This window comes from Phascolarctos cinereus, unplaced genomic scaffold, assembly GCF_003287225.1.
Source record: "Phascolarctos cinereus isolate Bilbo 61053 unplaced genomic scaffold, phaCin_HiC Scaffold_726;HRSCAF=1367, whole genome shotgun sequence".
Lineage (NCBI taxonomy): Eukaryota > Metazoa > Chordata > Mammalia > Diprotodontia > Phascolarctidae > Phascolarctos > Phascolarctos cinereus.
This window is the reverse complement of record NW_027556098.1, coordinates 372,160,806-372,171,863: the sequence shown is the minus strand read 5'-3', so window position 1 is coordinate 372,171,863 and position 11,058 is coordinate 372,160,806. Positions and strand designations below refer to the sequence as shown.

The 11,058-nt window shown below is 51.6% G+C and overlaps 1 protein-coding gene and 1 long non-coding RNA gene across 4 annotated transcripts in view; both read right to left on the bottom strand.

Annotated features, from left to right (window-relative positions):
- Window positions 1-1,212: 1,212 nt before the first annotated feature.
- Window positions 1,213-3,471, bottom strand: LOC144454188 (uncharacterized). Its single transcript, XR_013482493.1, has 2 exons — window positions 3,117-3,471; window positions 1,213-1,549 (listed from the first exon to the last, which is right to left on the bottom strand). It is a non-coding gene; the product is annotated as an uncharacterized LOC144454188 (long non-coding RNA).
- Window positions 3,472-3,936: 465 nt separating this feature from the next.
- Window positions 3,937-11,058, bottom strand: part of WASF2 (WASP family member 2) — an 82,151-nt gene continuing 75,029 nt past the window's right edge. For all 3 annotated transcript variants that reach the window (XM_020983259.2, XM_020983261.2, XM_020983260.2), the window contains 2 exons: window positions 9,844-10,358; window positions 3,937-8,150 (listed from right to left, as the gene is read on the bottom strand). In XM_020983259.2, coding sequence (XP_020838918.1) covers window positions 7,993-8,150; window positions 9,844-10,358 — 673 coding nt within the window. In that variant the 3' untranslated portion in view covers window positions 3,937-7,992. The remainder of the gene's footprint in view (window positions 8,151-9,843; window positions 10,359-11,058) is intronic.

Sequence of the window (11,058 nt, the reverse complement as noted above, 5' to 3'; positions counted from 1 at the left end):
GGTGTGACATCACCTGCCTTTCACACAATGGCCAAAACTCTACAATCCTCTCAAACTGATTAGGAATTCACACCTAATTTATACTTTTGATTGATTCAATCCAGGTGTCTAGGCCATCTGTGATTATATTAATTGGGGGGGGGGCAGAAGCCCACCCTTATACATAGGCAAACTTATTTAATTTGCAAATTATCTGAAGCTAGGAGGCATAGCTAATGTACAGGACACCAGAAGAATCAGGCTGGAATCGTGAGGCAAATCTAATAATATGTAACATTCCCTGCCCTCGAGGAGCTTACATTCTTAAGAAGAATATACACATATAGTATGTGGAATGATGACAAAGAAAGGGTACTTGACTCCTAATAGTTATAGGGATGTGAGTGAGGTCACAGGGGAGTAGCATGACACACTCCACCCAGAAACAAAGGCAGAGTTGATTTGATCATGGTTCCAGAACTATTCACAATAATAAAATAATAATTTATACAAGGCAGCTAGGTGGTACAGTGGCTAGAGTCAGCTGGGCTTGGAGTCAGAAAGACCTGAATTCAAATCCAAGCCTCAGGGACTTCCCAGCTGTATGACCTTGGGCAAGTCACTTAATCTCGGAGAAGGAAATGGCAGACCACCCCTGTATCTTTGCTCAGAAGACCCCATGGACACAGGTACACAGAGTCACAAAGAGTGGGACACAACTGAACAACAACAAAAGCATTTATATGGCACCTACTCTGTGCCAGGCACCATACTAGGTGCTTTACATATATCTAATTTGAGTCTCTCAACATCCCTGTAAGGTAGGTGCTGTTATTATCCCCATTTTACAGTTGAAGAAACTGAGACACAGAAGCCAAATGACTTACCCAGGGTCACAGTTATAAGTGCCTGAGGCCAGATTTGAACTCGGATCTTGCTGACTCCAGGTCCAGTAGTCTACCCACTGCATTGCCTCTGAACTGGAAGGTGGGGGAGGGGGAAACGACACAAAGTGGCTGCAGAGTCTAGAGCCGGCCAGGAGCAGGGAGTGCAGTAAAGCGTGGCAATATTTGTAAAGCACACAGCACAAAGCCTGGCACCTGGCAGGCCCTCTGCAGAGGCTAGCTCTCATTAGCATTGAACTTCCCTGAGACAGTGGGCCAGGAGACGCAGTCACCGGTTGGGGGTGGGGCATGGAGAGGAATACAGGAGATACAAGGGTTAAACCCTGCATGGCATATGGAAGGGGGGTTTATTTGGTTTGGTTCCTGAAGGGAACACTGGGGATGGGGGATGCGCTAGTTGCAAAGAGAAGCTTGATGCTAGAATTTTCCAACAAGGACAGCCTTCTCACAGTAGAATGGGCAGCCATCCCAGCAGGTCTTCTAGCAGAGACTGGATGACCTTTTCTGCAGGGTGTTCTACATAGGATTCCTGCTTGGGAGGGCCCTTGTATGAAGTCACACAGCGAGTCAGTGACTGCAGGGGAATGGACCTCAGGCCTCCTTCCTCCTCTGCTCTTTCCACTGCTCCAGGATCTTCTGGTGGCCGTGGCAGGAGAGGGCTGACCCTAAAGGAGGGAGTGCTTGGATGTAACCCAGGGGGAGCTGGACACAGTCTTGAAGTCCTTTAAATCTTCAGGAGGCCCCCCGAACCCACAGAACAGACAACACCTTTAGGCACTGGACCCCAGGAACATTTCCTGTCTGCAAAAGGAGCTCTATCGATGGAGAGTGTATATGTGGAGGCAGAGCACAAACAGTAAGGTGGGCACCTGGGATGTTGGAAGAAAATTTTTTCAACTTTGGAGCGGAGAGGGCCCTCAAAGAATGTCAAAGCTGGGAGGGCCCTTAGGACACAGAATGTCAGGGCTGGGAGGGGCTCTTAGAACACAGAATGTCAGGGCTGGGAGGGCTCTTAGGACTCAGAATGTGTCAGAGCTGGGAGGGTCCTTAGAACACAGAATGTCAGGGCTGGGAGGGCCCTTAGAACACAGAATGTCAGGGCTGCAAGGGGCCCTTAGAACACAGAATGTCAGGGCTGGGAGGGGCTCTTAGAACACAGAATATCAGGGCTGGGAGGGCTCTTAGGACTCAGAATGTGTCAGAGCTGGGAGGGTCTAGGGCACAGAATGTCAGAGCTGAGAGGGCTCTGAGAACACAGAATGTTAGGGATGGGAGGGACCAGAATGGCAGAACACAGAACGTCAGGGCCAGGACGGGCATTAGGACACAACGTAGGAACTGGAAAGGGCCTTAGAACGCAACGTCTGAGCTGGAACAGACCTTAAATATCTGGTTCAATCTTCTCTGACAGAGAAGGAAAATGAAGCCTAGACAAAGTTGCTCTCTCAAGGTTACATGGCTAGTTAGTGTTAGAGCCTTGGCGCTCGCCCCGGGTGAGAGAGGGTGAGAGAGAGAGAGAGTGTGTGTAGGCCGAGTGCACAAGGGAACTTCACAATCCAGATCCCGCCTGACCCCACCAGATTTGTTGCAATGCCAAGCTAGGGCTACCACAGGCCAAGGGCAGAGACTAGTTAACCTGAGCCCGAGCAAAGTCCAAGGTCCCCACCCCGACCTTGCAACCCCTCAGAAACAGCAGTTTCTGACACCATTTTGTCCTCCTGCTCCCCCGGCGTCTCCCTCCGTCAGTCACTGGTGGACGCAGGAAGCCAAGTGCTGACTAAACACCAGCATCTCCTTGGCAGGGGCTGGGGGTAGAGGGGGCCGGGGGGGGGGGAAGGGATGGGGGCCACTCAGCAGCGGCGGCTGCTCTGAGCTGTCTGCAAACAAACTCCCCAAATCCCCGCTGCTCGCTCCCTCCTCTTGGTCCCCACCTTCCCCCGATGAGCTCAGAGCGGCTGACGCAGCAGTTGCTGACAATTAGAAACTTCTGGCCCCTCTCTCCTGGGATGCTGGTGGGTGACTCTCTCTTCGCACAGCTGGGCAACAGGGCCTTGGTCAGGCATGACTGGAGGAGGCCACCCACCCAGGGAGTGCCCTCCCTGGTCCGCTTCCACCCCCTACCCCTCCCAGGCAGCAGCCACAAGCCTCACATTCAGAACTGGGTGTCTGCTCATAAATTACCTTCCCCCCCTCCCTCCGCCTTCCCCTTCCCCTTCCCCAAGGGTCAGTTACCAGAAGCAGCAGCTGCCTGGAACAGCCATTTCTTTTCTCTTTCTTTTAACAGGTCATTCTCAGGGTCAGAATATAAGAAACTTGCCCCCATCTCTTCCCCCAGCTACAGGAGGTTGGGGGTGGGGGGAGGAGGGCAGAGGCCAGAAGCTCTTATCGGATTCCACTGAAGGGTTCTATTTAAGGTAAGTTGCTTTGGTCTGAGAATCAGAAAAGATGCTGGCCAGATGTTGGGTGTCTGCATCAGCTTTCATCTTGCATTCCTTTCCTTCTGGGCCCAGTGAGTCACTGTTCCAGCCTACACCCCCTCCCCAGCCAGGTTTGGAGACTCCCACCTCCTTAGAAAGCAGAAGGCTGACTGAGGGACTCCATTCGATTCCCCCCCAACCCCAACCCTTCCTTCTTAGTCTTGAGCAGACCTGGGAGCTGTAATTCCTTGGGTATAAGTTCTTGACCTATTTAGCTACATGACCCTGGAAAGGCAGTGCACCTCTTCAATCCACTTTCCTTTCAAATGAGAAAATCAGGAAGAGGGCATCTGCATGCCCCCTTACAACTGGCAGACCATGGCTTCAGGACCTCCTCCTGCCTTGGCATGAGTCCACTCACACAGCTCATCCACCTCTCCCTCCTGGACCAGTGATGTGACCTTAGACCTGCGTGTGACACCCCCACTAACCCCATGCCACCTTTGCCCTCTGTGGGCTTCTACAGCACCCAAGGAATGTCTGCCCTCGACGTTACTCACAAGCCCACTGCCTGCCACCCACAGTGAGGACTCTGATTACTCACTCTCTTGGAGAAAAACACCAAATGCAATGGCTGATTGGCTAGAAAGGCTTTATCAAATTCTTTAAAATGTGTACATTGAAAGTATTTATACATGTACATATTGCAATGGGACTTCGGGGGGAGGGAGGGGGGAACACCGGGCTGCAATTAACAAGTGAATGAGACAAGACACATAGCCGTGGTCTGCTCTGGAAAACTGGGTGCCTTTCTCAAGGCTTGGGAGGACCGAGGACAGTGATGCCAACGAGGTCAAGGATTAAACTGCCCCTGGATTCTGCAGACAATGGAAGTCTAACTTGCCCCTACTGATTGGGATCTTTCCCCAGATACTTGGAATCCAGCTCAACTGCCTAGTGTGGAGGGATTCTCACAGCAACAGTGCCGTTTCCAACACACACACATCCACCCACACCTACTTCTCCCTAAATCTCAGCATGACAGACTCACCCAAGAAGCCCGAGTTACCACTGGAATATCTGTCCTTATAAATATATTTATATCAGAGAAAATAAGGCACTCTGGGAGCATTATAGCTTGCTCTTCTAGGTCTACATCATTCTAGACAGAAAGTAAAAATTGGTTAGTTTCTCAAGTGAATTAACTGAATAAAGTTAATGCAATAACAAAATTGTTCCCTACCCAGCTTTGAGGCACTGAAAGAGCTAAGATGAGGCACACGAGAGGCATGTGTTTGTAACGCCTGCTCCAACACTCCCCCGTGGCTGCACCCCTCTCCCCCACCCAGGCCATTTATTACTGGTATTCCACCTCTCCTCTGTTCCTGAGTAAAGGTCGCTCCTGGATTTGGGGCAAACCTGAGGATGATGATGAGGCCCTGAACAGCTGGGACAAGAGCTGCCTTGGGGCCAGTGGGTGTGCTGCAGCAGGAGGTAGGCTAGCAGCCTAGGTGAAGACACAGGGAGAATGCTAATGCAGGGTCACCAGAGCCAGGGGAGCCCTTAATTTGTACAAGCCATCGCTGTAAAGCCAAGGGCTTGGGGGTGTGGCATAGAACCACATGCACTTTCCCATTAGCCCTGACAAGCCAACTCAGGCTCCTCGGTGACACTGAACAGGGTCATCCCTGGGAGATCAGGCAGGCTCTATATTTGGACATGAGCTTTCCCTCACCCCCAAGATCCCCCACCTTGGGGACACTCCCTTGGAATGTGTTAATTTCACAAGTGAACATGAATCTACCTCTATCTGCCGGTGAAGATCAGAAGTTAGGCCAAGGCAGTCCAGGCTAAGCTAGACCACCCTCCCCCCATCCCCTACCCACTACTGGCCTCTAAAATCATCACTAAACTTTTTGTTTTATAGTTAGAGGATTCACAAAGACACATGGTTAATTGCATAGTCCTTTCTTAAAGGAACAGTGAGTTTTAGGAATAGAAAGCATGATTTTTTTTTTGTTGTTGTTCTCTTTCCTGAGGCACATTTGCATAAACAGAGCCCAGAGGACCTTTCTGCTGCCTGGGACTGGGAGCCCCACAAGCCAGGGTGGCTTAAGCTGGGTGGTTGCTGGTACAAAGCACAGAGGTTGGTTGCATAGATTTTAATGAGAGCATTGGGCAGAGCTGTGCAGTTGCACTCCGGGACTTGCAGATCATTACCAAGCCAGCTGTAGAAGGAGAACACAGCACAGCGAAACCCTAGGAGGTCACTGAGCTAATGATCTAATCCTACCTTCGGCAGCCAGCCCCCTCTGCCCCCTCCCCCCCAAAGCCCTTCCCACTGTGGGCTTGCACATGGATGTGATATGTGGATTCTAGAAACCCAGAGAACACTGCCCCTTCTCAAGGTCACAACTGTGCAGGGAGGGGCTGGCTCCCCTTTCTGAAGTGGGGGTGGGGGTGGTGAAGAGCACAATTCAGCCAAAGCAATTGAGTGTAAACACCAGACTGGTCAGCCCCAAGTCTCACTCTGGGCTGAGGGAGGGGGGATGGCTCCTCAGACCACAGAAATGCCACGCAGGGCCCCCCTGCCCCACCCCGCATGCTTAGGGCCCAGCTCTGCACCAGGAACACTGTTCTTCCCCTGGCAGCTGGGAGGCTGGCTCCATTGCCTGGACAATTTGAGGTCTGAGACAAATGCCCATTCTTATGCTTCCAAAATGCAGGCTGGGAAAAAGGCTATGAAACGGCTGAAGAGCCTGATAAACTGGGTGAGACCTGAGCTGAAGACCTCTGATCTCAGGGCGGGGGGTTGGGGGGTGGACAGATGAGCTGGACTGCCATTCCTCAGCTCCCCCGCCCCTTCTTCCCCCAAATCCTCCGGTTCAAAGAAAAGGAAAAACAAGAGAAGCAATAGGGGAAGACAGGCACAATCTCCGAGTGATTATCCATACCCTTATCTAGCCAGAGGGGTTTCTGTGGGCTTTGGCAATCACTGCAACTATTGACTCTACTAGATAGACAGGCAGCCTGCTTCTCTTTGTTTCAACGCTCTGAAAACAGGAGGGGTAGGATTCTGCGGTCTAGTGAGGTCAGAAAGGGGAACAAAGCTCCTGTTAGGCCAGTTCTGCTTACCAGCACCTCTGTGTTTATCTTGGGGAGGGGGAGAGGGGTGGCACAGAGGGAGACATGCCACCCACTCCAGCCACTAGAAGACTTCTATCCTTGTATATTCCCCTAACCCCCTACCACTGACAGACCCCTTAAGGCAGCAGGGACTATGATACGGAACTGGTAGACTATTCCCTAAATTTGGGGGATACAAACAGGTTAAAGGTGAGAAGAGCTAGAAAAGACTTATCAAACATTAATTTGGGCTGGGGCAATGCCCAGAATGCAAGGAGAGGGGTCTAATGATCAGGGTGGGTGGCTCCAGACATTTAACATTGTAGACTGGTGCACACATTCCCCAAGAATCCTTTCTTCTATTAAGCACAAAGCCTCTGACTGAACAGGCCAGGATGAACTTCTCACCCCTCTGAAAGCAGTGTTAGGGACAAATCCCTGGATATTTGCTGAGGAAAGCACAGGAACTGAAAGATCCCTAAAGTGGAACTCAAGACCTGAGTTCTAGTCTCAGTTAGGTCCTGTGGGACCATGGACAAGTCCCAGAACCCTGGTTTCGTATTCTAATTTGAAGGTGAAAGGTCATTCCGGGCTCCCGGAGCATGAATGGTGCAGGCAAGGCTGCTGGAGGGCGGCAGGGTGGGGGAGCCAGGCCCAGCTCTGCTGCTCTAGAACCTGGAGCAAATCCTCCTCCCCATCCTGTCTCCCTCTCGGTAAGACGTGATTTGTTCCTTCTTGCCTTCTTGGTGTCACACAGAGAGAGCATCTCAACTCCCAGCTCTGCCAGCCTGGCACTGTCCTCACTGAGTCCTCTGGGACTCTGGAAAGACTCTTTCCAAGGTTTCAAAGATGCAGGACATCCTTTCCTCCTTCATGATACAGTACAAATGAAGGTGATGCTCCAGAGGGAGGGGCCTAGCAAAGTACAGAACAATCTCACTGGTATCAAGCTCGGCCTCCACACCCGCTCCATGAGAATAATGGAAAGGGTAAGCTACACTGGAGACCCTGGTGTGGGTGACCCTGCCTGGCCCAGCCTGCCAAGATCACAGCCCATTCCTTATGTGGCCACCATGGCGGCAGGGATGACGGCTGAGGACTGAGCGCTAGCTGGTTCCTGAGAGCGCTCCATACCATGCCAGCAGATAGATGGGGAAGCCAGGGTCAGCACTACTCCGCCTCCTGCTCCAGGGCAGGGGCTAAAGTGAGAAGGAGACCCCTAGGCACAAGACAGGTTTAAAGTATCCCCAGGGTGCCCACTGAAAGGCACTTTCTTCCACTTATGAAAGAAAACATAATCTAAAAGGTGATGCTGAGAAGCAACTTAGCAAGAGAATGGAGAACAGGATGGTGGTCTCCTTCCTGCCTGGCCTCTCCAGACCAGGGAGGATGCTCTTGGTGACTTCACAAGCTTGAGGAAAAGTGAGACAGGAGAACGCACACAAGAGGTGTGCAGAAAGCACTTGGGTGCATCTTTGGTTACTCTGGGGAAGGAAGCCGACGGCTCTGTTGGGCTCTGCTGGCGGGCTCAGAGCAGAAGGTGGGGACAGTGCTGACGGGCACAGTTAATCAAACCATTCGTCCTCATCAAACTCCGAGGAGTCATCCTCGGAATCACTGTACTCGACCGCAATTCGTCGGGCCAGGATTGTGGCCACGTCGTTGCCCACCACATCCCGCTTCTCCTGTTCTTGCTGCTCCTCCACCTTCCGAAGCTGGAAGCCTGGCCCAAGAGAAAAGAACAGAGGCACTCAGGCGGGAGCTGGGACAGTTCTGGCCCAGGGTGTGAAAACCTCATCAGCCCTGAGGGGCCCCAGCAGGGCTGAGCAATGCCAGGGGAGGCCCCTGCAGGCCTAAGGCACAGGTGTGTGTGTTGGGGGGGGGCAGAGAGAGAAAGGGAAGGACAGGGGAAGGGGGAAATGGAGGAGAGAGAGAGAGAGAGAGAGAGAGAGAGAGAGAAGAGAGAGAGAGAGAGAGAGAGAGAGAGAGAGAGAGAGAAGGACAGGGGAAGGGGGAAATGGAGGGGAGAGAGAGAGAGAGAAAGAGAAGAACAGGGGAAGGGGAAATGGAGGGGAGAGAGAGAGAAAGAGAAGGACAGGGGAAGGGGGAAATGGAGGGGGGAGAGAGAGAAAGAGAAGGACAGAGGAAGGGGAAATGGAGGGGGAGAGAGAGAGAGAGAGAGAGAGAGAGAGAGAGAGAGAGAGAGAGAGAGAGAAGGACAGGGGAAGGGGGAAATGGAGGGGGGAGAGAGAGAAAGAGAAGGACAGGGGAAGGGGGAAATGGAGGAGACAGAGAGAGAGAGAAGGACAGGGGAAGGGGGAAATGGGGAGAGGAAGGGAGGAAGGGAGTGAGACAGAGGGAGGGAGAGAGAGAAAGAGAGAGAAAGAAGAGAGAAATGGGGGGATAAAGGAAGAGAAAAAAATGGGAAAGGGGGAAAAAGGCAGAGGGAGAAGGACAGGGGAAGAGGAGAAAAAAGGGGAGAAGCAGGAAAAAGGGAGAAAAGGGGAAAATAGGACAGAAGTGGAGGAAAAAACCAAGGTAAACATTATGGCAAGAGTTGGAGTACCATCAACAATTACCTCAAAAGCCCCCTGTGCCAGGAGTGATCCACCTCAGCCTAGCAGGAATTCCTCCTTTCATAGTTCCTTTACTTAGAAAGACTGACCCCCAGCTTCTTACAGAACTTGCCACCTCCCCACCATCCCATGGGCAGCCAAATCATGCTGAACTGAATGTCATTTGTGACCATGTAGAAGGCTATATCTAAGTCCAGTCAATCTCTGGATAAAGAACTATGTAGGTCTTGTTTCTGTCCCTGGTAAGCCATAAGCTTCTTGACAGCAAAGCCCATATACTGCCTGTACTGCCCGTGGATGGTAACCCCACTAAACACGACTCTTACACTCTGTGGGGAGATGAATTAGTCTTCAACACCATGAAGGAAAGAAATTCAAGTGGGAAAGTCTGGCAATAACAATTTCTAGCCTCTGAAGATCACAGAAGCAATAGGGGACTGTAGAGCTAAAAGGGCTCTCAGTCCACCCCGTGCCTGAACAGGAATTCTTCTCCAATATCCCTAGGAACTGGTCATCCATCTTCTAGCTTCAAGTCTCCAGTATGGGGCGCTCACTACTTCCTCAAGCAGCCCATTCTGGTGTTGGCCAGTTCTGAATGTCAGGAAGGTTTTCCTTAATGCTACAGAGAAATCTGCCTCCCTTTACCTCGCATCCACTGTTCCTAGCTTTGCCCTCTGGGACTAAGCAGGACAAGCTTAAAACCCTTCTACGTACCACACTCTGACAATACCCAAGGGCTCCAGCTCCTCCAGAAGGCTGGGCTGCACCTCTTCTATGGGAAGGTTAGAGAAATGCTGCAAACAGACACATCACAGAAGCCCCAACACAAAAGGGACTTACCTTGACGAATGGCTGAAAGTAAGTCACTGCGGGCGTCATTCACAGGAGGCAAGGATGACTTGGGTTTGGACACAGAGCTATCAGGGAGTGGCGGTGGCGGGACCAGCTGCCCATCGCTGCCACTGAAAGAGAGGGGTGGAGGGCCAGGGGGAGGAGGCGGGGGAGGAGGTGGGGGTGCCCCACCAGCCGGCTGAGCTAGAGGAGGAGGTGGGAGACAAGGGTAGTCAGCTGCTGGGGGTGGAGGTGGGGGAGGAGGAGCAGCAAAATCAGGGTGAGGGGGGAAAGATGGAGGAGAAGGAGGTGGTGGTGTCGCTGGAGAGGCAAATCCAACAGGCGGCGGTGGGGATGGGACTCCCGTCAGTGGGGGTGGAGGTGGGGGAGCAGGAGGAGCAAAGCCGGGTCTGGGGCCAGGTGGGGAGCCAAGAGGTGGAGCTGGTGGTGGGTGGCTCGGACTGACAAGACTGGATCTCTTAGGTCCAGCTGAACCAGACCCTCTCTGATTGTCTGCTGGGTAGCTGTGGAAGAAAGAAAACAAAGACGCAATCACTATGAGATGGAATTGGAGAAGACTACCACTGTACTATCTTCAATTCAAGTTTATTTAAGGGAGACAACACAATTTCATTTCCAAGAAAAGGAAATCTTTAGCAATCCTCCTCTACCCCACTGCTACTCCAAATCTACTAGCTCTTACTGACTTTCAACTCTGTGGAAAACTTCAGTGCCTCTGGAATTTATACCTTATACATGGAAAAGCTATGTTCACAAGTGATCATATCATAAGGGAGTATATTTAGTCTAAAGGACAGGTTCAGGTAAAATGCTAAAAGAAATCCGAGGGAGGGAAGGAGGTATCAATTTCATTGGAGATGAGGCAGGGGACAGGGGCATATGACAGGAAGGAGAGGTCAAGGACAGCATGAAGGAGTGGAATCTGGAGTGGGCAGTAAAGGAAAAGTGACATTTCAAAAGAGCGAGACAGAAGGGAAATCTCTTCCAGGTATGCGGGAATGGCATGAACAGAGGTCTAGAGAAGGGGAGGAACATGGTGGACAACATGAGAGACAGGGACAAAGGATAATTGAGTTTGGCTGGAACAGAGTATATACGAAGGGGAATTGTATATGTAGGCTGAAAAAAGACAGTGCCAGCCCGTGGAGGCCTTGAATGCCAGAATTATAAGCACTATAAGCAATGAGGAACCACTGAAGTTTC